Here is a 26,809-nt window from a genome sequence, read left to right as displayed (position 1 = left end):
TCTGACCCCATTACCTTTTTTTATATTTATGTGTATGGAGCTGTGTGACCCTCATTGTTTGTGGACTGATCTGTACTTTTCCATACCAATTTAGGTTGCGTATGACTTTTCGATCACTTTTAATTACATTTTTTTAGGGAGGTGAAGAGACCAAAATAATGCAGAATTGGCCATTTTTATTTATTTTTTCCGTTATGGGATAAAATAATAAAAATGAAGAAATTTTAATAGTTCAGCCATTTTTGGATGCAGAAATACCAATGATCTTTATTTTTTGTCAATTTTTATTTGTAAAATATGGAAATAAAGTTCTTAATTCTTGAATTTTTTTAACTTTTTTTTTTTACATTTTAGTCCCCCTAGGGAACTGGATTGCTCTACCATAGACTGCAATGATTTAATCAGCAAGTTCCTATCAAGCTCTGCCACAGGCAGTGTAAACTGTGGTGACTGGGAGTGCCGAGCTCCCGGTATAGGACTGCTCAGATGGTGTGGTTGCAACAGCGTCTGTGATCACAGTTGTTTCTGATCACGGACTCTACTACCAGGGGTCTGCTGCGGCTATGGCACCTGCTCAGCTCCTGAGCAGTTGTTATCTTTAAAGAGCCAACATCCATAGTACATGTACGGAAGGGATGTCGGGAAGGGCATAAAACTATGACCACTGGGGCTTCCATTTTGCCCTAAGGCCCCTTTCACACGGGTGAGTATTCCGCGCGGATGCGATGCGCGAGTTGAACGCATTGCACCTGCACTGAATCCTGACCCATTCATTTCTATGGGGCTGTGCACACGAGCGGTGATTTTCATGCATCACTTGTGCGTGGCGTAAAAATCGCAGCATGCTCCTCTTTGTGCATTTTTCACGTAACGCAGGCCCCATAGAAATGAAATAGGGTTGCGTGAAAAGCAAGTGCGGATGCGGTGCGATTTTCACGCATGGTTGCTATGAGACTATCAGGATGGAGACCCGATCATTATTATTTTCTCTTATAACATGGTTATAAGGGAAAATAGCATTCTGAATACAGAATGCATAGTACAATAGCGCTGGAGGGGTTAAAAATAAAAATTATAATTTAACTCACCTTAATCTATTTGCTCGCACAGCCCGGTTTCTCTTCTGTCTTCTTCTTTGCTGTGTGCAGGAAAAAGACCTGTGGTGACGTCACTCCGGTCATCACATGATCCATCACCATGGTAAAAGATCATGTGACGGACCATGTGATGACCGGAGTGATGTCACCACAGATCTTTTTCCTGCACACAGCAAAGAAGACAGAAGAGATGCCGGCTGAGCGAGCAAGTGGATTAAGGCGAGTGGATTTTTTAACCCCTCCAGCGCTATTGTACTATGCATTCTGTATTCAGAATGCTATTTTCCCTTATAACCATCCCAAGCCCGAAATTCTGTGAAGAAGTTCGGGTTTGGGTACCAAACATGCCGATTTTTCTCACGCGCATGGCCAAAGCCCTGGGTATTAGAGCAAGACAAGCAGTCTCCAGTAGTCAAAGTGTAAAAATATAGCAAAAGTTCTTCATTGTGAAACAGCAGTCACTGGTGGTTGATTCTGAGGAAAAACTAATCTTAACAATCAGTTTCATCTAGTTCAAAAACTTTCAGATAGATATGATACAACAGGAGCATACTTACATGTCGTAAATACAGTTCGGAGAAAAAGAATGGTTGGCCTTATGTCCCAAGGAAGCACAATATGTGGTAGTTATATTGTAAGGATCTGGTACATCAATCACAGTTTCATCATCTAAAGAAATTGTGTTGCCATTTAACGACCAGTCTCTACTGTCAACCTAGAGGTGAAAATTAGAAAGGGTACATTACATGATCAGTCATAAGTCTATGAAGAGAAGGTAAAGCTTAAAATTCTATCTGAACTTTACAGAAACCATACGGGGAATTTATTATGACTGGCGTTTCTTCCACCATAAAGGGTATTCAGGTTTTATTATATTGATGACCTATTGACAGGTCATCAATATCAGGGTCTGACTCTCTGCACCCCTGCGGCGCACATTGCACCTGCATGCTGTCTACATTGTAGTGGTGGTGCACAACAATTACAGCTTTTTGTCCCATTCTCTTGAATAGGCTGAAAAGCCATAACTACACTCAACCTCCACTACAATATGGACAGCATGCAGGTATACACTGAAGAGGATGCAAGCTGATCGTGGGTGTGCCGGGAGTCAGACTTCCACAGGTATGATACTAATAACTTATTCTATGGATGGGTCATCTATTTCATAAAGCCTCATAAAAAAAGTGTGCAGCATAAAACAGTAAGAAGAATTTCAGGTGCCAATATGGTGGCGCAGAGGGTTTAATGCCCCACTCCTCCCATGTTTTTATTCTGCCTGAATGCTGGATACTAGGAATGGGCAGCACACTGCATGTTAGCAAGGCCGCCATATTAGATTACCACGATAAGGTTATGTTGTAAATTTCATCCATATGATATTACTTCCCCCTCCTCTTGTTGAATGGATCCTGAGACACAAGATCAGGATGGCAGACATTGAAAACAGATTTTTGGTTGATAAATAAATGGACAATGTAGTCAAAGAGATACTCGTCAGACTATGCATATAAGGCCCTTTCACATGTGTGAAGGATCAGGCCCATTATCTGGCATGAACGTTTTTACAAATGCTTATTCCCATTTAAATGTGTCTCCGATCACCCAAGAACTGAGCAAACGCTAATTTGTTGGGTGATTGCATCTGTCATGTGGCAACAAAAATCCTCGTTTGTCGGCAGCGCATCGCCCTGTGTAAACAGGGATGTGCAGCCAACTGTATGCAAACTGATTGGGGGACAAATGATCATAATGAAAATCGTTAGTCTCCCATTCACTTTGGATCAGGCTGCATGAATGACCCAATAAACTAGTGCTGATCGCTATTTACAATCGGTGTCAGTGTAAAAGAGCCCTTATTAGGCCGCATGCACACGACCGTATGTATTTTGTGGTCCGCAAAAAATACGGAGACATCCGTGTGCATTCTGTATTTTGCGGAACGGAACAGCTGGCTCCTAATAGAACAGTCCTATCCTTGTCCGTAATGCTGACAATAATAGGACATGTTCTATTTTTTGGCAGAATGGAAATACGGACATAAGGAAACAGAATGCACACGGAGTACCTTCCGTTTTTTGCGGACCCATTGAAATGAATGGTTCCATATACGGTACGCAAAAAAATATGGAATGTGCACGGAATGAAAATACGTTTGTGTCCATGAGGCTATAGAGTAATCTGTCCAGTACAGGTTATCTTTGTTTCTGAAGCCATACCTCTTGATGTGTAATCCGCACACCATTATAAAATGACATCACAGTATTAGGGCCTATACTTATTTTAGCATATAGACCTTCTCCAGCATTGGAAATCATAGAAATTGCTACATACACTCTAGAGAAAGAAAAATAGGAATATGAAATCCAGATAAATCAGTTTCAATTTCAACAGCAGAAATCTCAACAAATTCAGCAATGCAATACAGAAAGTCACTTGCGAATAGTTGAATATTAACAGTACAAAAAAAAAAGTAGGCAAAAGCTGACAAAAATTAAGAATATACAAGACGTGAATGTGACCGTAGGAGGGAAAAAGGTAGAGAGTAACCCACTACTCTCTCCCTATCCCCCCCTCTGGTCACATTCAGGTCATGTAGATTCTTAATTTAGCATATTGTATTTTGTCATTAATTTTTAAGTCTTTATTATTTCTCCATTGTCCTTCTGTTGATCTGATTTTCAATTTATGTATTGTAACGGGGGATTGGTATGGGCAGTGCCTACCAGGGGGCACTCTCCTAGTGTGCTCCTTATGGTTTCTATGTTGTTGTTTTTTTTTATCAAATCGTTTTTTTATTAACAAAATAGTTGTTACAGATGCACATTTAGCATACCGAATCGTAACGAAAATAAAGTTATTTGGTACGATCTGTTGTGTTTTATATACATAAATAGTTGTACCTCCAATTAAATCTAATCTCCGAACCCACCCGCCCTTAACCCTTTCCCCACCCCGGCAATGGCTCTCCTCCATTTGCCTCTAAATCATAATGGGACTATGAGACAACCAGTCACTCCATATTTTATCAAATTTTTGTGGGCATCCTCTTGAGGAATATAGCTTTTTCACACATCAGCATATTATGAACTTTTATCCGGAATACCTCCAGTGTCGGAGGACTCTCCTGTATCCAATGAAGGGCTATCAATTTTCTGGCTACATACAACAACCTCCTCACCACGACCTTTCTATATTCATCTGTCTCAGTTTTAGAGACATAGCCTAATACACATATTTTGGGATTTCTATCCACTCTCACCAAAAATGCTTGCTGTATTGTCTCCAATATACCTTTCCAGTACCCGTGCAGACTCGGACACTGCCACAGTATGTGAATCAAGTCAGCTGGCTCCAGTAAGCTTCTTGGACATCTCACGTCAGTTCTGACTCCAATGTGGTGTACAAATATTGGCGTTTTGTACACTCTATGAATAATAAAAAGCTGAGACAGTTTCCCCTGTTCACTCAATGACACCAGCGCGACCGCTTCTAGAATTTCTTCCCATTGATCCTGTGAAAACTCACCCAAATCTCTCTCCCATCTCTTCATTCGTGTCAACGGATGAGAGTCCAAAAACGTAGGCCCCTTTCACACGAGCGAGTTTTCCGCGCGGGTGCAATGCATGACGTGAACGCATAGCACCCCCACTGAATCCTGACCCATTCATTTCGATGTGTGTTTCAGTTCTGCGTTGCGTGAAAAATGCAGCATGTTCTAAATTCAGCGTTTTTCACGCAGCCCTGGCCCCATAGAAGTGAATGGGGCTTCATTGAAAAAGGCATTGCATCCGGAAGTGCGGATGCGATGCGTTTTTCCCTGATGGTTGCTAAGAGATGTTGTTTGTAAACCTTCAGTTTTTTTATCACGCGCGTGAAAAACGCATCAAAACGGATTGCACCCGCACTGAAAAAAAACGGAACAACTGAACGCAACCGCAGACAAAACTCACTGAAGTTGCTTCCAAAATGGTGAGAGTCTCACTGAACGCACCCTAAACGCATCTGGAGCCAATTTGTCACGCTCGTGTGAAAGAGGCCTTATCCATTAGCAGTCTGTATAGCACAGATATCACCCCTAGTGAGCATACATTTTTGGGCCGTCTCTAATTTAATAATGTTAGTGCCTTTTTTGCATGGCATCATACGCATGGCGCAACTGAAGATACTGAAGAAGCTTGTACGAGGGATCTGGAATTTCTCCTGTATATCTGAAGGACCGTTATCTAATAGATTACCTATCCCAAGAACCCCCTTATGCTTCCAATCCTGCATTTCTGAGAGAAATTCCGGTAGAAGGGGCTGCTCCATAGCGGAGCTAATTCACTAATACCCAGGACACCTCTCAGCTGCTTAACCTTAGCCCACCCTTTTTTCATAAGTCCCATCAAGGGGAAATTTCCCTCCAGACTATGGATCCCTGCTCCCTCCAGTATCGGCAGTAGATCTCTCCCCCCTATTTTTTGCTGTAGGATCTGGCTAGTCATATCCCCCATCGTATTATCCTTCCACCCTTTAAAGTGCTGACATTGCGCTGGGTTTCTGTGTTTTTAGGGGATTTTAATGAGCTGTTTTTGTATGGTATAGGACTTATATGTAATAAAGTTTATTATTTGCTCATTTTCAGGTGTGCTCACTTGTTGCAGCCACACATCCTTACTTACACTATTCCTAGTTGAATATAAAACTACATTTTCTCTGTGGTACAAATATAGTCATAAATAGAGATATGACAACAAACTGAGGGGGCATTTTGTATCCATGTATTCTACTTTCCATCAACAGGAATAAGCCTACAAATGTATAGTTGGTCTAAGAATCATCCATGTGACAGCAGGTGCCCCATAATAGAGGCGGTCATACATTTAAGAAAGGGTTCGTCTGGCAGTTTTTCCATCTGACCCTCTTGTAAAACATGGCCGAGTGTGTATGTGTTCTCAGTTAGAAGAGAAGAATAAGCTGTTGTCATACACCTCTGTTGACAGCTTATCTCCTTTAGGGCTCATGCAGACAAGAGTAATTGCTCAGTGCCTGTGCTGTGGACCATTAACGGCTGGTCCGCGATTCGCCAGATACGATCGAAGATAGGACTTCACTTTTGCAGAGCGGAGGCATGGATTGTGGCCCGTGCCGCTGGACCACAAAAATATAGAACTTGTTCTATCTTGCGGATCGCAGACCCATTCAAGTCAATGGATCCACATCCGCAAATGGAGTGCACACGGCCAGTTCCCGTACACTGGGGACCGCTAATTGCAGTCAGCAGCACTGAGCCATTACGAATAAAGGATTGTGCATGCTGAAATTCAACATGCCTAACTTCTTTCTACCCCAGTATCTGCCACCAAGGGAGAGTAGGAACCATACACCACCACCGTACACATTAGTTAATTTGCTGGTCCAGTGGGTTTGGAAAAATATTAATCTAACATGTCTGGACACCTTAAAGGGGTTCTGCACTTTGTTTTAACTGATGATCTATCCTCTGGATATTAGCGCCGCAGCCTTCTCACTGTTTACCGCTGGCCCAGTGATGTCACGACTAGTATCAACTAGCGTGGGCGGGGCTAAGATCTGTTAACTTGAATGGAGCTTAGCCCCGCCCACGCTAGTGGATACTAGTCGTGACGTCACTGGGCCAGCGGTAAACAGAAGGCCGCGGCCGCAGAACCCCCTTTAAAGAGGTTATGATATTATCTATCCACAGGGCAGGTGATAAGTGTCCGACTGGTGGGTAACCCAACTGATCATGAGAAAGGGGGATTCCACGTTTCCCATTTGAACAGATGGCCGTTTGAGCATGCGCACTGCCACTGCACTGAAAACCTAGGACTGCCAAAGATAGCACACAACAGCGCTAAGGTTATAAGAAGTTATTCCTCAACATCCCTATAAAGGAGTTGGCCCATTTACAATTCTCAAAATGCCATACAAGCATACATGACTTTATTCTTTCCACCAGCTTTCATAGTGATGCTCCAGTATCAGCAGTGGAAATAAAAATACTCAATGGGCTTCCCCCACATCCATGAAATGCAAGATAACGCCAATCCTACGACTGGTTCACTTCAATGTTTTCCTGGGCATTAGTACTTCTGTGCAGGTGCTGAAGGCAAATAAACGCATCCAGCGTATGTGCAGAATGAGGGTATTCTGGTGCCTGCATCAGCACATTCAACGGATGCGTCTGCGCAGAAGTACTGGTACCCAGAATCAGCCAAAGGGAGCTCACCTTCTTGCAGCTAATGGATGCAAGGATGCCCAGTGAGCACGGTTGCTAATACCAGGGTGGCAGAGGGCCTTCATTATGACTGCTGGAAGACAGCACACAGTTATGTATGCTTGCATTGGAGCATACATGACAGTTTATAGCATCCTGTGAAATGCCATTGTGAGCCAACCCCTTTAAGTTTGACACACACAATTCTGGTTTAAATGCACTGTAGGAAAAAGAAAACTTAATTTACTACACACATAAATTTTGGGACAATGTGAAAGTTTCCTCTCTAGAGAACATTCAGCAAAAGCATATTCTTAAAAGTAATATAAAACAGATTAAAAAGGATGAGAAATGAAAATAAAAATTTAATTGTTTTCTAACATTTCAAGTGGCTTTCTCAATGACCTCGAAAACCAAGATGCAAGTAAAATTAAAGGAAGAATTTGATAGTCTGTTATCTGCTAGAAAAGCATATCTTCTAGCCGGTAACTAGAACAAGGTCAAGTGAGGGATTTCCTATTAAGCATCAGCAAATCAGTGGTTACTGCAGTGCAAGAATTCTGTCTATAGCTGTAATAAAGGCCAAGGGCAAATATGAAGGTTTCAAAATCTTAAGGCGGCAACAAAAATTGTTTTGACTAAACTAATAAAATAGATGTCCACACAGTTATCTGGATGAGGACATGTGGAAATAGTTTGTAAATACAGGCAAAAAGTAATTGACATTTTTTATATGCTATAATCCCAGTTCACACAGCCTGACATTTATACAAGCTGCATTATTACATTTGTGGTCATAGCTAGTATAAAATGCTATGCAGAAATCCAGCCTTAGGTAGCCTATTATGAAGCAGTGACTACCAGAACGTTTGCTCTTAAGAGCATCTCTTGCCTTTAATGGGCACCTTCAAAAGATTCCATTAAAGAATTTTCCGAGATTTTTTTTCTTTTTACCAATGACTTATCCCCAGGATAGGTCATCAGGTATCTGATCGGTGGGTGTCGACAATCATCTGTTTTGAGAAGGCACTGGCACTCCGGTGAGAGCCGCTGCCCTCTCTCTGCTTTTCCTAGGCCAGTGACGTCATGTTTATCATTTACATGGCCTAGGAGCAGCTCAGCCTTGTTGAAGTGAATGGAGCTAATTGCAATACAAAGCACCGCCACTATACTATGTACGGCGCTGTGCTTGGCGAGCTGTGAGAAGGCAGCAGCGCTCACAGGAGAGCATCTGCCTTCTCAAAACAGCTGATCGTGGGGGGCCTGGGTGTCGGACCAGATTCTGATGACCTATCACAAGATAGGTAATCAGTTAAAAAATACAATTAAATAAAATCTATCAGAAAACCCTTTTAAGTGTCCACTTGGTGTTCATTCTTCAGGGGAGAGCATTGAGTTAACAGAGTCAACCCCTCTAAACCCCCCCCCCCCCACCCCCCTAACTGATGCCTCCATCATCTGATGTCCTTTCCAGGAGAGGTCTATCAAGAGCAGATGAGTTTGGGATGGTTGGCACCAATAAAGGAGGACACATCACTGAAGATTGAACACCCACAATCTTGGCAGGGCATCGCAATACCTACTGCGCATGCGCCCGCTACGATTTGGACCGCACAGCAGCAGTGGAAAAGGACAGGGGAGGGGAGTAAACGGGCGGGCAGAGGCGCACGGAGGGCAGGGTTATGAGCCGTTTAGGAGGTGCCTGCCTGGGGCTCCGAGGATTGAGAGACCGCCCTGGGCACTTAAGAGGGCTCAGAACATAATCTTATAAGTTCATTTTCGGCAAAAAGAAAAGTCCGTTTTCTACAACAAAGTTTTTATGTTCTGGGTGGATCACATAACCCTATTTTAACGGTCTAACATGCTAAAATGTGGTGACAGACTCCCTTTAAAAGGAATTTTAACAGAAAAGAGGCTTGTCTTCCCGATGAACAGGCAGGGTCTAATATGCAGCATTTTGTGCCATAACTGTGGAGTAAAATTCTGTCCCACTAACCCAATAGTCGGAATAAACTTAGACTAAAGTATCTAGCCATGAACAAAATGTATTAACCCGTCGGAGCAGTCAACACAACCTATGTAAATTTACCCCATCTACAGGAAGAGTAAATCTGCCCCACTGTCTATACACAGACCCTAAATACAATCAAGCAAGGCCCGGGTGTGGCTACATATGGCTAACCACATCAAATACAGGTGAAGCTCAGCAATTAGCGGCAATCTGCGTGTGGTTACTGTAGCTTGTATATAATGTGTACAGCTACCAATTCTGTGATGATAAATAGCTTCCCCTGACCATTATTTCTAGTTTATCAAATGCTGTTTTGCAGGATTATTCATATCTTCTAAAACTGTAAAAATCTTACAGATTTTGTCTAGGGTGTGAAAGTATAAAGAACAGTATAATAATGTTACCTAATATAGATGTTTGACATACTCACCTTTCTGATTCATAAGGATCTGGAAGCAAAGGACTTGTAGAAATACAGGATGGAGAAGATTTATCAAATGTATAAACGTTACCTACAAAAGCCAGAGGAAAAAAACTTGTCAATTTATGTACAAACAACTCACCATTAGCAATATTTAGCTAGTGCAATACTGTATGCAGGTGGGTACTGTTGAAGTGTATAAATGGGTTGTCAGAGTTCAGTAAAAATGGGATAAAATGTGTATAAGGCCACAACTGTAGTTCTAGCCCGCATCCGAGCCACAGTTTTTGCGGCTCGGATGCGGTCCCATTCACTTCAATGGGGCCGCAAAAGATGCGGACAGCACTTCCTGTGCTGTCCGCATCCGTTGCGAGGCCCCCCCCAAAAAAATAAAAAATAAATAAAAGAATAGGAATGTCTACAATGGGTCGTTCCGTTCTGCAAATTACGGAAGGCACACAGGCGGCTTCCGTTTTTTTGCAGATCCGCGGACCGCAAAAACGGCACGGTTGTGTGCATGAGGCCTAAATGTGACAAAATAAGCAAGCAAAGAAGCAATACTGTTGACGTGTTGTATTGATGGATAGGTCACCAATATACTAGCACGACAACCCCTTTAACCATGTTCTGTAGCTGGATTAGGTTAACAGTCCCAATATTTGGGTCTATGGCACTTTGATTCACGTTATTAATATATAACAAGTGATAAAACGAAAAGTGTATTTTGTTCCTCTAAATGAGTAAAAGAAAAAAAAAAAAGAAAAAATACCAATTACTATTAATTATTTTTGTCATTTAACGTAAGGGTGGCAAAAATTGTTTGAGTTTTTACCATGATTTACTTTTAAATTGACAAAGCCAAGTCACTTAAAGCATACCTAACCATTAAACAAGCTCTGCATTAATCAATAGTACAGTGTGTGTACCTGAGAAATAACACCATTTCTAAACATTATATCACTTCTATCTGGCATTTTTTTTTTTTTACTTACCAGTTTTCCTCTGCACATGCCAAACATCTAGTTTGAAGATCTCTCAGACATGGTGAGTGGAGACTAGGTGCCATCTACTGCACACACAAAGTAGAGGAGAGTCTTCTCCTTAACTTTTTTTTATTTAGAAGCATGCCCCAGGATCACGAAGGACATTACAGAGAGGAACTGACCTGTACGGTTTATAAATTTAGCACTTGTGCTGAGATATAAATCTCATATGCAGCCGTGCAGTCTCTTTAGTGCCTTTCTTTGAATCCTGTCTCACTCATGCTGCTCACTCCTCCCCCTCCCCTCTCCATAGACTTGTATTGACATGTGTAATATGATACTCCTGTGGAGCTACTCTGGTTTAAGTGGGACTTCAAAGCATTTTTTCTGAGTGAAAAGCAATTCGTAAGGAGGTGGGTGGGTTAAACAGCTTATAACATAAGAAATAGAAATGTTTCACTGATAAAACAGATTACAAAGTTTCTTGCAGTCACTTGTACTTTTCATTTATGTAAAGTTGTGTGAAAGTACAGTGACTAACACATTTTGGTATTACTGAGTATACTTACTGCCAGGGACAATCTCAAAGTATGGCTTTCCTTCCTCCACAGATATCAATGCAGCCAATTTTCCCTCCAACATTTCTCCATCAATAAACTTTCCGTACAAGGCAGTCTTTTCATCTGGGTAAACATAAGCAATTTTCTCACCAGTCATCTCTCCATCTTCATTTACTTCACCCACAAGGCTTCCTCCATCCTGTAAGCCAATGCAACAAACACCTGCTTGCGTCAATGAGATTCAGTAGACATTTTGTTCGATATTGTGCCTCATTGTTCCCATTGCATTTGCAACAAGCAGTTGCATTTATTGTACAAATGTAAGGTTTGGTTTAGAAAAATCTATTTTCTGCCTTAACAGCAGGGAGTACTACATTTAAGGAGTTTAAGGAGTTCTCTACTTTCGCATGGGGAAGATTTATCTCTCTATGCTATTTTTAGGGCTGCCTTCGTCACTTTCTGACTAGGGGGCATGGTGAAGGCATTGAAGGAGGTGGAGCCAGTGGGCCAGTCAAATTTATCTTCATTTACACCAGTTTTCTGATGCAAATGTAGACAGAAATGTATGGCAGCCCTGAGCTGGCATAGGTTTTAGTTTAGATGCACAGAGAATGTGCCTAATTTATGAAGCCTGCACCTTCCACAGGAGCACCAGGGATAACCAGAGTGATGCAGCACACGCCAGTCTTGATAGATCTCCTCCTATATGTTCAATTTTCCTGCAGTGCCACACCAGGGGAGTGAAGCATTACACAGTCTCCATTCAAATCAATGGGCGGTCAGTGCAATGGAGGATAGGACATTGTGCTGTCCGATTTTTTTCAGGACCCATTGAAAATGAATGGGTCCAGATCTGTTTCGCAAACAACGGAACAGATCAGGAAAGAAAAAACGGACGTGTGAATGGACCCTAAAAAGTAGTTTTCTAAACTGGACCAGCTGTTTAAGGGCCCTCATCCTTTAATCAAAATGGAGAGTGGTTAGAAAGAGTGTCTTTTACTCTGGAGGACCTAGCATGTCCACGCAGAAGATGCTGAACCACTGGTGGGGATGTTTTCAGAAGACCACTTTATTGGTTTGTGTTTAATTGTTCTACATACATTTATCCCTGCACACACTCTATTCAGGGACAACATTGTCAGACTGTAGGGACCTACTTCTGACTGGAAAGCTCAATTTATTCTTAAATTTCTAGGAGGAATAAAAGAGAAATGGTACAACATTAAATTATAAGAACAGATGCTTGCTCCACTGTTACTATTGGGGGATGTAAGTATTTTTACTAAAACAGACATGTCATGAGTAGTGGCAGGCTTCTTTAAAGAGGTTTTTCTGCTCCAAAATATTGTCAGCCTATCCTCATGAAAGGCCAGTCAGACTGGTGATGATCAGACTCTTAGCACAGCTCTTCAAGGTTTACCAGCATGCCATCCACACAGCATGGTAATTATAGCAGTGGAAGGAATATATCTGTAATTATTCTGCACCACCGCTACTATGTAGACAGCATGCAGGTATACCTTAAAGGGGTGTGCTGAGAGTCAGACCCTGACCGAGCTGATATTGGTGTCCTTTTCTGAGTGTGGGTTCGGAGACTGTGAACATAAAGAATATCGTCATCCACTGACAAAAAAAGTAACACCTTGAATGGTGAGGAAATTAAAAACTAAGGGGGTCATTTATTATCCTGAAATACACCTATATCAGGCGTATTTCAGGTGCAGATTGCAGTGCAACAGTTAGTTGCGTGGCAATCTGCAACTTTAAAAAAAAAAAAAAAAAAAAAAAAAAAAAAAAAAAAAGCAGGCATTGCGTGGGCAAGGGCCAGCAGGCTTGTCTTATTCATCATTTTCTACGCCTGTTTTAGGTGTAGAAAATGGTCTAAATGTAAGACAGTTAAGAAGTTGTCTTACATTTAGAACTGGCGCTGGATGCGCCCAAGATATGTAGAGGCCAACGCCTCTTCTTAACTCTGGCAGATCTACCGCCAGCTATAGGGGTTATTAAGACCGGCATCTAAAACGTAGGTCTTAATAAATGACCCCCTACGTTTAGAAAGTTGCAGAGCTGCGCATGCTGACTCAGTGTATAGCACTGTTATCTTGCCACACTGGAGTCGTGGGTTCTAATCGGACTAATGGTGGATTAACACAGTCCGACTGTCAGGCAGATTACTATGAATGCACAGCTCTTTACCTCCACTGACGAGCAGGCAGTTATCGGGAAGGAACAGTCCCTTCCTGATAATTGCCCGCTCCATTGGTGCATGTAAAGGCGCCTTAAGGACAAACATTTTCATGGAGTTGTATGTTCTCACTCTAGTTGCCCTTGTGAGCGTGTGGATAGCAGAAATTAGATTGGGAGTCTCATTCAATGGTCGCAATGGTTTAGTTTCGGCTTCCATCACCATTTTGACATACTGTATAATAATAGGAAACTGCAAAGATTTATTACAATTGTCTTACTGGATAGTAAATCCAACAGACTCCGTGTTGTATGTTGTCCCCGTATTGACCTTTAAATATTAATTTTCCATCTGAGTCATATTCTTGCGCCGGCCCGTTCAGTTCTCCATCAACGTATGTACCGTGCAGAGCCCCACCATCCTCATAAGTGTATACCCCTTGTCCTTGTAAAGCATCATCAACATAGAAGCCTTCCAAAGTACTGAAATATAGAAAGATTCCAAATTACTACATCAGGAATACACTTCATTTGTGCATTTTGTATGTTACAGAGTATGGAAACACACAGCCCCAGCGTGCAGCCATAAAGACAGTTAGGAGCCATATGTACGGCTACGAGAAGCATTGGCGAAAATACAGAAACCAATCCAAATACCAACAATTATATCTTAGTGTAAGGGGACATCCACACGTAACGGATTCACTGCAGACTTTTTCCCTAGTCAAATCCACAGTTTCACAAGGAAATCCTCAGCAGAACATCCTCATCAAATCATGCAGGTTGTGGTGTGGATTCGATGTGGAAAACAGTGCAGAGTTTTTTTGCTGCAGACTTTCTATCTGAATTGCACCGATGCAATAAAGTTAAAACGTCACTGAGGAAACTCCATAACAAAAATTGATATGCTGCGAATTAGAAATCCGCACTGCAGGTTAAATTTTCACAGCATGAGAAGGAGATTTCCAAAAATCACACACATTCCCTTTTCTTGCACTGCAAGTGTGGGTGAGCGCTCATCATCAGTAGGAATTTTCCTATTGTTTCACGTCCTCCTGTCTATTAATTTGTTTGGGGCAGGTACTGTGAAACAATCTCACAGCCGCTCCATTAGTGCAGATCCGCTGACCTCTCTGCTATAGCCAGGCGGGCTGAGGAAAATATTTCCTGACTGGTTAGCCTCTCTAAATATTTGTGGGTTCTGCAGAGGCCTGTGCACTTGTATGCAGCACGTATCTACTTGTGCTTTGCTTCTAGTTCAGCTCTGTAGTTTGGTTTTATTCTGTGGGTCCTAGCACCTCTTTCCATTTGTGTCTGGGTCAGCATTTCAGAAAAGGGTGTTTTATAGGGATATCTTCAGGGAAAGTGAGGATCAGTTGCATTTGGCTTGAGAATCAGTATTTATGGATAGATCTAGGGAAGATTCAGGGAAAGCGAGAGTCAGAGTTATTGTCCGTTATCCTTGATTATCTTCACTTATCTGCATCATTACCTGACCATCATCATCATCTGTCTGCTTGATTACCTGACTGACAGCATCTTAATCCATTTGGGCCATCATTTATTTACCATCATCATTTGCCCCGTCATCTATCGGTGAGTTTCTACTCATGTATATTTGTTACCCGCTTTATAAAATTCTTGTGACCCTCCGGACGGTTGTTATACAATTCAGCGCCTCTAAGTCCTGAGGGTATCAGAGTCAAGGGAAACACAATGAGCATGGAGTAAAGGTGACTGCTATAAGAGAAGTCAAGTTCTGCAGTCTTGGGAACATGCCCCGTGGACGGGTCATAGAATATTTTTATTAGTCAGGTTAAAAAAAAAAAATAATTGCTGCTCAGAGTTTATTTTCACTGTACGCTGTAAAACAAGATGGTTTCTCTTTGACAGATTTTGGTATAGCTTGTTGAGACAACACCTAGTGGCCAATGAAGGGAACAGCAGTATCTCACTTTTGGTATTGTATCTTTTATACATTTTTAAGCCATTTACTTGATTCAGAATCTACAGTTTCTTCCATCTACACTTATTTCCCCACATACTATAGTATGCATTTACTAGAGAGGTCTTTGATATAGTTTTCATACTCAGTTCCAGAATTAAAAGGTCTTGCCAAGTTTGTTTAAAATTTTATATTTTAGATACTGTGATTTGAAATTTAAATAAATCATTGAAGGAAGCCTGTCAGCATGTTCTTGCTGGCCTATCCGTGGCAGCATGATAGAGCAATGGATGAACTGATAAAACAAAACTTCGTATTACTCTGCAGTGCTGTAGCATTTTAGATCAAGAATTTTATTAAAAGGGTTATCCCATGAATAGTATAGAAAATCAGACATATGATAGGAGATTGTCATGTACTAACAGCTAGAACCAGCCTTGTACCTACCATGGATCCAGAGATCTCCCCATTCATTGCTGGAATTGTTCTGCTATATTCATTTTAAAGGGAACCTGTTATCAACTTTATGCTGACCGTACTGAGGGCAGTATAAAGTACTGACAGAAATGCTGATGTCAGCGGTGTGTCACACATCAGCTAAAAGTAAGTGTTTGCCGAGAACCAGCATCGTAATCATTGTAGCCCAGGCCTTGAAAAGAGTCAAATCTACCTGAGAAGAGTCCTGGTTATTCCTAATCTCCAGCTCTCCCTGCCCACCTGCTGATGACTGACAGTCTTCTACCTAGTTTTCTCTCTTTCTCTCTAGGAGAGAACTGCCAATCATCAGCAGGTGGGCGGGAGAGCAGGAGATTATGAATAACCAGGACTCTTCTCAGGTAGATTTGACTCTTTTCAATCCCAGGCTGCAATGATTATGATGCTGGTTCTCGGTAACCACTTACTTTTAGCTGATGAGTGACACACCGCTGAAATCAGCATTTCTGTCAGTACTTTATACTGCCCTCAGTGCGGTCAGCATAAAGTTGATGACAGGTTCCCTTTAAGCTCTCAGCTTTGGGGCTGTGTCTATTCTCGGTGTGTCCTTTCTGCTGCAGCTAGAGGCAATTGAACTGAGCTATATAGATTTCACTGAATTACTCAGCAGCTATAATAATTTTTTAATTACATGCAACTATAAGTATTCAGATCCAGATGCTGATTTGAAAGCTGTAGAATGTTTTTCATGGGACGACAATTTTAACTCCTAGGCACAAAAGTATTGACTGGAGGGCTCAACTACGACTGGTCTGTCAAGATAGGCTGGCAAAGCACTCCTTGGAGATGTAGGTGCTTGATGCTTACAGAGTACGAGATGCGGCCCACCCAAAAAACAGTAAAAAAGACAAAATCTTCCAGATATGCATGTAAAAGAAAAGAGTGAAAATTACACAATTCCTTTCTCCTAAGCTCCCCATCTTCTGCATCGGAATTAACACTGTAGGTCCACACTGCATCCTACAGTGCTACATACTAAAGGCAGAAGACTAGATGGCCTATTGCATAGACAAGAGCAGCCAGTCGCAAGATCACTGCTCGGTGTGTGCTGCTAACCAAGTAAGAATGGCAGGCTCCTCATTTCACAAGTGTTCCAGTGTAGGTTTGTAATAAGCTGCGGTATATTTTGCCTTCACAGTGTTAATATTATGGAGGCATTCATTTTCACATGTCTGCTTTTCACCAAACTCAGCTGTGCAGGCAGCAATCCAGACAAGCAAACACTCGATGAGCTCCAGGACTACCAACGTTCTCCGTGCCAAGTGCACTAGCACATTCTCTTGCAATAGAATTTCATATGGTATGGTTCATAGCATCTGGATAGCTTATTTTTGGCTACCCAAGCTTCCAAGTTATTCTTTATTCTATACGAGTCAACTGGTGAACCCACTAAAAGACATCAAGAGGAGCCTGGATGTATTTCTGGAGGGTAATAATAATATTACAGGTTATAGTTCATTATAACTCGCATTGTTCCAGGGAGTTATTCTGACCGGCTGATAGGAGACAGAAAGGAATCGTTTTCCCCTTATAGTAAAGAAAATTGTCTTCTACCTCACAAGATTTTTTTGTCTTCCTCTGGATCAACTTGCAGGATAACAGGCTGGATGGACCATGTGGGGATACCGGCAGTTGGAGCAACACACATCAAATATTAAAGTGCAGGAAAATCCCTAACATGTGTAGACACATTTATAAAAATATTAGCTAAATGACCAGCGCCCTTCCTAGTTCTGTGACACGCAAGACAGATGTGAACAAACAAATTACCTTCCATCAAAGAAATAGAATTTCCCACGACCGTTTTTTTCCCCATGTACAAAGTGTCCCTCAAAGCGGTCTGTGGAGCTGTAACTTACAGTACAGAGCCCATGGGGCAAGCCGTCATCATCCAGTTGGCCTGCAAAATACAAAAATAAGGTGTTATTGTATTAGACGAATCCAAGGCACCATGGATTCCAACCAATACTTATTTTTTGCCTGAATAATGCTCGGAGTGGCCAAAATGTCGCAGTCTTTTTAAAGGATGAATTGAATTAACATCAACCTATTATTGCAGTCTCCAGGGCCCTGGGTTTGTCTGTGGTGCAGCTACACCAGGAGGAGTAGAGGTGGGCAAGTAGTGTCAGACACAGGACTGCTATGTGTGCTCACACACTGCTGCCCATTAGGAACTCAGCTGGAGCCTACTTCTGCCATTTCAGCTTTTATTAGAAATGGAAACTAACATATTAAAAGGGGCATTTCCATCTTCTAAAGTGATGTCATATTGCTACGTTAGGTCATCACTTGATGAGCAAGTGTCCAATCCTGAGGACAGCGCCAACTTAACAACGCACCAGAAAAAAAAAAAAAGGATCAAATACAATGGTAAATGTGGGCCATAGCATCAGTCAATGGTGGCCATCCTAATTTTCTAACTGAAAGAGAAAGCCATAAATAAAAAAGTAAAAACAAATTAATATGAATGATCACCAATACATTTAGTCATAGTTCTTGCATTTAGTAGCAGTTCCTTGATCTTAAAACGGCCTAACCTGGTTAAAGACTCCCTTTAGAAATAAGTACACCTTCGTTGGCATTTTATTTTTATTTATTTTTTTATGATTGCTTTTTATTCATTTTGCACTAAAAACATTTTTTTTAATTGGTCTTTGTTAAGAGTAAACCCTTTGATTTAAAAAGAGTTAACTGTTTTTAACTGTGAATCCTTTTACTTTATGCCAGTCATCTAATAACACATCTCAAAATTACTAAAAAGGTCATAAACACTTATTTAAGACACATTCTTATCTGTAAGGCTACTTTCACACTTGCGTTCAGAGCGGATCCGTCTGGGGTCTGCACAGACGGATCCGCTCATATAATGCAGACTATGGGATCCGTTCAGAACGGATCCGTCTGCATTATATTGTAGAAAAAATTCTAAGTGTGAAAGTAGCTTCAGACGGATCCGTCCAGACTTTACATTGAAAGTCAATGGGGGACTGATCCGTTTGAAAATTGAGCCATATTGTGTCAAATTCAAACTGATCCGTCCCCATTGACTAAGGCTACTTTCACACTAGCGCTTGATCGGATCCGTTCTGAACGGATCCGATCATATTAATGCAGACGGAGGCTCCGTTCAGTACGGATCCGTCTGCATTAATAACTTAGAAAAATTTCTAAGTGCGCAAGATGCCTGCGCGGATCCGTTCAGACTTTCAATGTAAAGTCAATGGGGGACGGATCCGCTTGAAGATTGAGCCATATGGTGTCATCTTCAAGCGGATCCGTTCCCATTGACTTACATTGTAAGTCTGAACGGATCCGCTCGCCTCCGCACGGCCAGGCGGACAGCTGAATGCTGCAAGCAGCGTTCAGCTGTCCGCCTGGCCGTGCGGAGGCTGAACACCGCCAGACTGATGCAGTCTGAGCGGATCCACTCCATTCAGACTGCATCAGGGCTGGACGGAGGCGTTCGGGTCCGCTCGTGAGCTCCTTCAAACGGAGCTCACGAGCGGACCGACGAACGCTAGTGTGAAAGTAGCCTTACATTGGATCCGTCCAGACTTACAATGTAAGGCTACTTTAACACAAGCGTTCGTCGGTCCGCTCGTGAGCTCCGTTTGAAGGAGCTCACGAGCGGACCCGAACGCCTCCGTCCAGCCCTGATGCAGTCTGAATAGAGCGGATCCGCTCAGACTGCATCAGTCTGGCGGCGTTCAGCCTCCGCTCCGCTCGCCTCCGCACGGCCAAGCGGACAGCTGAACGCAGCAGGTGTCTGCCTGCTGAGCGGAGCAGAGGACAAACGGTGCCAGACTGATGCATTCTGAGCGGATCCGCATCCACTCAGAATGCATTAGGGCAGTACGCATCCGTTCAGGGCCGATTGTGAGAGCCTTTAAACGGAACCCACAAGCGGAGCCCCGAACGCAAGTGTGAAAGTAGCCTAAATTAAAGGATTGCGCTATAATGAGTGGTTCTAATGTCACAGATCAGGAGCCCGTCAGCTCCCTGCTTGATGGAGCAGAGAGAAAATTCAGGGCTCCAAATTTTTAATAAAGACTAAATTTAAAAAATTATTTGTACCTCAATGGGTACAATGCAAATAAACAAAATGCCCCCAAAAAGGTGTACATAGCCTTTAAGAGCAACTATTAGATGCATTATAGGAAATAAACCAACATATGTGCACATTATATGTAAATTAATTCTGATCAACAGGCATCTTTCCGGCAATAAAATGCTATGGCTGCGACCACCTCTCAGACCAAATGTCACACTAATTTACTTAATGCATCTTCAGGTTTTTAGTCATTCCTCACTTCAACCAATATATGATTGAAGAAATAAAATGGCCAGAGCAACACTACCTGTATTAGGTGGTATATAGTAAAGGAAAAGAGATACCATACAGACTAGCACTATTTGGGGTGAGGATATGTCTGTAAATTGGTCAATAATGAAAACTTATTACGGAGCCATTGCATACGAGTCACAACTCAAGGGTCCTATAGCGAGTCGTGAGCCACATTTGGCTACTGAGCTAATGATTAGGGACTAGAGATAAGCAAAGCGATTTGTACAAATCGATTCATTCATCAAACAGAGTTCTTGAGCAACCTTGTTTTTTTCCGGCTGCTCAAGAAGTTTTCCCCTTACCGCTTGATCGACAGGGCCAGACTTCTCCACTGCCCTTAACAATTTGGCGCCTGCACTTCTGCTCCTAGTAGCGGCTCAAGCGCAGGATCTCTGCTACTGGAGCAGCTGAGTCTCTGCGCTTGTGCTGCTACTCAGAGCAATGATGCAGGAGCGAGACTGTCAGGGATGGGCGACATGTCCAGCAGTGTCAATCAAGCGGCAAAGGGGAGCCTCTTGAGCAGCGAGAGGCTATCCCCGCTGTTTGATGACCTAATCATTACATACAAATCATTTTGCTCATCTTTATTGGGGGACCACTGTACTAAAGACTCCCTTAAAGAGTGTTCACATCTGCTTTAGGCTTTCCATTTTTTCTGTTTGGTCATAGGAACAGATAGACGTAATTGTAGTCTAGAATGGATCTGTGAAATGATAGACCCCATTATAGTCAGCTGGGGACTGTAGGTGTCCGTTAGGTTTCTGTCATTTTACCTGAAAAAAACAGCATGGCTTTTTCTTGCTGTTTAGATGGAATCTGATGAATGCTCCTAATGGAACCCTAATGCAGATGTGGACAAACAGCAGCAGCCTGGATTCCAGACTGATACATTTATCTACACCTATACATTGTAGCAAACCTCAGGAGGGAAGAAATATTTGTGCTATGTCTGTGCTAGACTGGATTACAACTGAAGAAAAAGATGAGCCTTTTCATGTAAACAAGATATAACTTAAATGGGTTATCCGACACTAACAAATGTTCACCCATATGCCGGGCCACTCACACCGATTGTAGTCCTGTTCCCCGCACCGCCGCAGCTGCTTCTCCCTGTGCGCAGATGAAAACATCTGGTGTCGGGGGAAGCGGGGTCGTCTAGCCAATGGCAGGCGTTGACGGGGACGAGCCTCCCTAGTGTTACCGCGATACTAGGGAGGCTCGTCACCGCCTGCCATTGGCTGCCCCCACGACACCGGATGTTTTCTTCCTCGCACGGGGAGAAGCAGCTGCGGCGGTGTGGGGTCCAGTGACGCGGGGAGTCAGTTAAGTAGAATCAGTGTGAGGGGCCCGGCATGTGGGGGAGAATTTGTTAGTCTCGGAAAACCCATTTAAGGTGCATTTACATGACCATATAAAATTTGCAGTCTGCAAACCACAGATCCACAAAATACGGATGCAGTCCGTATGACATCCGCATTTTTTATGGACCCTTTGACTTCAATGGGTATATGGTCTGCATTTTCAGAAAAGTATAGGACATTTTCCATCTTCTGTGGAACTGACTAAGGCTACTTTCACATCTACGCTTTCCCTTTCCGCTACCGAGATCCATCCTAGGATTTCAATAGCGGGGGCAAACGGTTCAGTTTTGTCCCTATTCATTGTCAATCGGCGACAAAACTGAACTAAAGGGAACAGAGTGCTCCAAAATACATTCCCATCCGTTTCATTGCATTCCCATGATATACACAAAAAAGCTGCAAGCAGCGTTTTTGAGTGTGTCCTGGCTGCAAGCAGCGTTTTTGAGTGTGTCCTGGGATGCGGAGCAAGACAGATCCATCATGAGTCACGGAAGCAGAAAGTACACTGATTTCTTCCGCTTTCTGAATCCGTATGGTCCTGTGAATGCTCCGTTACAGGAGGCAGAGGTCTTCAGAATGGCATACACGTCAGATAAATTTATAAATCACAGTTTTAGGCCTCATGCACACGACCGTTGTGTGCATCCGTGGCCGTTGTGCCGTTTTCCGTTTTTTTTTTGCGCGGATCCATTGACTTTCAATGGGTCCGTGGAAAAATCTGAAAATGCACCGTTTTGCAGCCGAGGCCGTGATCCGTGTATCCTGTCCGTCAAAAAAATATGACCTGTCCTATTTTTTTTGACGGACAACGGTTCACGGACCCATTCAAGTCAATGGGTCCGTGAAAGAACACGGATGCACACAAGATTGGCATCCGTGTCCGTGATCCGTGGCCGTAGGTTGCTTTCATACAGACAGATCCGAAGATCCGTCTGCATAAAAGCTTTTTCAGATCTAAGTTTTCACTTCGTGAAAACTCATATCTGACAGTATATTCTAACACAGAGGCGTTCCCATGGTGATGGGGACGCTTCTCGTTAGAATACACTACAAACTGTGTACAAGACTGCCCCCTGCTGCCTGGCAGCACCCGATCTCTTACAGGGGGCCGTGATCAGCACAATTAACCCCTTAATTGTACTATCATATCCCCCTGTAAGAGATCAGGGCTGCCAGGCAGCAGGGGGCAGACCACCCCCCCTCCCCAGTTTGAATATCATTGGTGGCCAGTGCGGCCCCCCCTCCCTCCCTCTATTGTAATAATAGCTTGGTGGCCAGTGTGCGGCCCCCCGGCTCCCTCTATTGTAATAAATCGTTGGTGGCACAGTGTGCGCCCCCCATCGGCCCCCCCTTCCTCCCTCTATTGGAATAAATCGTTGGTGGCACAGTTTGCGCCCCCCATAGCCCCCCCCCCCTTCCTCCCTCTATTGTAATAAATCGTTGGTGGCACAGTGTGCGCCCCCCATCGGCCCCCTCCCCCCCTTCCTCCCTCTATTGTAATAAATCGTTGGTGGCACAGTGTGCGCCCCCCCATCGGCCCCCTCCCCCCCCTTCCTCCCTCTATTGTAATAAATCGTTGGTGGCACAGTGTGCGCCCCCCATCGACCCCCCCTCCCTATATAGCATTAACAACATTGGTGGCCAGTGTGCGGCCTCCCATCTCCCCCCCACCCACCCCCTCGATCATTGGTGGCAGCGGAGTTCCGATCGGAGTCCCAGTTTAATCGCTAGGGATCCGATCGGTAACCATGGCAACCAGGACTGGCACACTGGCCACCAATGTTGTTACTGCTATAGAGGGAGGGGGGCCGATGGGGGGGCGCACACTGTGCCACCAACGATTTATTACAATATAGAGGGAGGGGGGGGTCCGCACTGGCCACCAATGATATTCAAACTGGGGAGGAGGGGGGGGGGGGGGTCTGCCCCCTGCTGCCTGGCAGCCCTGATCTCTTACAGGGGGATATGATAGTACAATTAACCCCTTCAGGTGCGGCACCTGAGGAGTTAATTGTGCTGATCACGGCCCCCAGTAAGAGATCGGGTGCTGCCAGGCAGCAGTCATGTACACAGTTTGTAGTATATTCTAACTAGAAGCGTCCCCATCACCATGGGAACGCCTCTGTGTTAGAATATACTGTCGGAAATGAGTTTTCACGATGTAACTCATATCCGACAGTATATTCTAACATAGAGGCGTTCCCATGGTGATGGGGACGCTTCAAGTTAAAATATACCATCGGATTGGAGAAAACTCCAATCCGATGGTACAAAAGAACTCCAGACTTTACATTGAAAGCCAATGGGGATGGATCCGTTTGAAATGGCACCATATTGTGTCAACGTCAAACGGATCCGTCCCCATTGACTTGCATTGTAATTCAGGACTAATCCGTTTGGCTCCGCACGGCCAGGCGGACACCAAAACGACTTTTTTTTCATGTCCGTGGATCCTCCAAAAATCAAGGAAGACCCACGGACGAAAAAACGGTCACGGATCACGGACCTACGGACCCCGTTTTTGCGGACCGTGAAAAAATACTGTTGTGTGCATGAGGCCTTAGTGACTTGTCACAGCCTCCATGTACTGATGACACATCTATAGTCTAAAAGTCTATCCACTGTTCCTAGCAGTATCTTATAGACTAAGCCCTTTATCTCTCACCTTCCTAACCTCCCTCGTCTGCCTGTAAAGAAGATTATTGTCACGGCTGCAGCCTGTCTGGGCGAGAGGTAATTCTCAGGTACTGGAGCGTCAGCATCTCTAGAACCAGGCACTGGTTTACCACACTACAGACATATACTGGATTCCCTACGGTTCTAAAATATCCAAGATGTTTATTTTCTTGCTGGAAAGACAGCTTCTCGTCATTAACATGCAGGGGTTTATTACAAGGCCTCAGCCCGATTACAATTTACATGCTTCAAGGACTCAAGTACAACCACAGTCACAGAGAATTACATTCACACGGCCATTTTAAGAGCAATGGTAGTCTATGGGGTTATTCACACGGCCGTTTTTTTTTGCTGGACCGGACCACCAATAATGGCTGTCAAAGTGAAAAGGGACCATTTGTGTGAATGTAGCTTTACTCTGTTCTAGGAAATATATTGGTCAGATAGAAAAAAAAAAAAAACACAACACATAGTGCTGAGTGTGACAGGGGACAGGGCCCATGTCACATAGGCTTGCTACACTAGTCCCCACAAATTATAAAGTATAAAATGTTAATGCATTTTAGGCTACTTTCACACTCAAGTTTGGTGCGGATCCGTCATGGATCTGCACAACCGCTTCCGTTCAGATAATACAACCGTCTGCATCCATTCAGAACGGATCAGTTTGTATTATCTGTAACATAGCCAAAACGGATCCGTCTTGAACTCCATTGAAAGTCAATGGGGGACAGATCCGTTTTCTATTGTGCCAGATTGTGTCAGTGAAAACGGATCCGTCCCCATTGACTTACACTGTCTGTCAGAACGGATCCGTTTGGCTCAGTTTCATCAGACAGACACCAAAACGCTACAAGCGGCATTTTGGTGTCAGTCTCCAAAACAGAATAAAGATGGAATGGAGGCAAACTGATGCATCCTGAGCGGATCCTTTTCCATTCAGAATGCATTAGGGCAAAACTGATCCATTTTAGACCGCTTGTGAGAGCCCTGAACGGATCTCACAAACAGAAACTAAAACGCCAGTGTGAAAGTAGCCTTACTAGTAAAGGTCTCTTGCTAAACTGGAGGCTTCCTAAACCCCAGAGTCTCCAGATGGTTCAAATATCACTGTATTCCTTTACAAATTAACTTATGCCTTTAGAAGTGCCTTAGACATCCACCAGAAGGTTCGGGGGGAAATGGCCCCCACACAGGCTGTCACACCACTTTCCTTTGTGAGGGGGGCTACAGGACAGGTATCACTTTTTCCCCTTCGATCTGTTGCCTTTCTGAGAGACCAAACAAACAGACTGGCAGAGAATGAAGCAGGAGACAAGATGGATCCACCGACGGTACCAGCAACCTTCAGTACTTCAGCAGCTGTGAAACTACAACTCCCAGCATGCCAACATGCTCGGCTGTGCTCAGCATTCTGGGAGTTGTAGTTTCAGAACATCTAGAGTGCCGGAGGTTGCTGATCCCTGATCTATACAATGGGAAACAGTCCCTCGGCAGACTCCAGAGACCCCACATCTATAAGGTAAGTTTATAAATGCTTCCACCAGGTGGACATCAAAGATAAAAAAATGATGTCACTAGGGCACACTATACATACAAAATTACCTCCAGTGTATGTCATTTTTACAGGCAACATACAGTTTATACATACATAAAAGGTTCTTAAAAGGGGTTGTCCAAGATAAAAAAAATCTTGGCCAAGCTCTGAAATAGCCTAAAACAAAACAAAAAAAAAAAAAAAAAAAAAAAAAAAAACATGTTATACTCACTTCTCTCTTCGAAGTCGTTCTCTGCGGTGCTAGTCCGGTACACTGGTGACATGCTGGTATATGGCACCTGACCACTCCAGCCAATCACTACCGTCATTAGGATTGGGTCAGAACCACAGTGACTGGCTCTTGAGAAAGAGGGTATAGGATGATTTTTTTTTTTTTTTTTATTGTAGGCACCTGCAGGGCTTGTCCGAGATTTTTTAATGGTCTCAGACAACCCCTTGAACGGGATTTTCCAAGTGTTTAAAGCAGGGCTGGCAAACTTGCGGCTCTCCAGCTGTTGTAAAACTACAATTTCCACCACGCCCTGCTGTAGGAAGTCTAGGCATGCTGGGAGTTGTAGTTTTGCAAACGCTGGAGAGCCTCAGGGTGGCTATTCCTGGTTTAAAGTGTACCTATACTTACAAATAAACTTTATTAAAACCTACTCTAAATGTGATTAGATTATTATTTCTAATGTACTTTATTTCTTTCTTTGACTTTTTCTAGCGAAATAGATACCTAGGTGCCTATTGCGCTTTAGAATCCGTACCCCCATACAGCGATGTGTATGGGAGTTCTGATTCCCGCGTGGCCGCACTGAGAGCTGTAGGGGCTGAAACCTCTTTAAAAAAAAAAAAAAAAAATATATATATATATATATATATATATATATATATATATATATATATATATATATATATATATATATATATACATACATACAGTACAGACCAAAAGTCTGGACACACCTTCTCAT

The 26,809-nt window shown here is 43.2% G+C and overlaps 1 protein-coding gene across 1 annotated transcript in view; it reads right to left on the bottom strand.

Annotated features, from left to right (window-relative positions):
* The window catches only part of SETD7 (SET domain containing 7, histone lysine methyltransferase), a 33,726-nt gene that overhangs the window by 3,225 nt on the left and 3,692 nt on the right, over positions 1-26,809 (bottom strand). Inside the window, exons 2-7 of the mRNA XM_044300823.1 lie at positions 17,687-17,816; positions 13,758-13,959; positions 11,302-11,491; positions 9,759-9,840; positions 3,317-3,434; positions 1,655-1,812 (exon numbers count right to left, since the gene is read on the bottom strand). Coding sequence (XP_044156758.1) covers positions 1,655-1,812; positions 3,317-3,434; positions 9,759-9,840; positions 11,302-11,491; positions 13,758-13,959; positions 17,687-17,816 — 880 coding nt within the window. The remainder of the gene's footprint in view (positions 1-1,654; positions 1,813-3,316; positions 3,435-9,758; positions 9,841-11,301; positions 11,492-13,757; positions 13,960-17,686; positions 17,817-26,809) is intronic.

The sequence above is a fragment of the Bufo gargarizans genome, chromosome 1 (genome assembly GCF_014858855.1).
Source record: "Bufo gargarizans isolate SCDJY-AF-19 chromosome 1, ASM1485885v1, whole genome shotgun sequence".
Classification (NCBI taxonomy): Eukaryota; Metazoa; Chordata; class Amphibia; order Anura; family Bufonidae; genus Bufo; species Bufo gargarizans.
The sequence above is the reverse complement of the archived record's forward strand: the minus strand, read 5'-3'. Positions and strand labels throughout refer to the sequence as shown.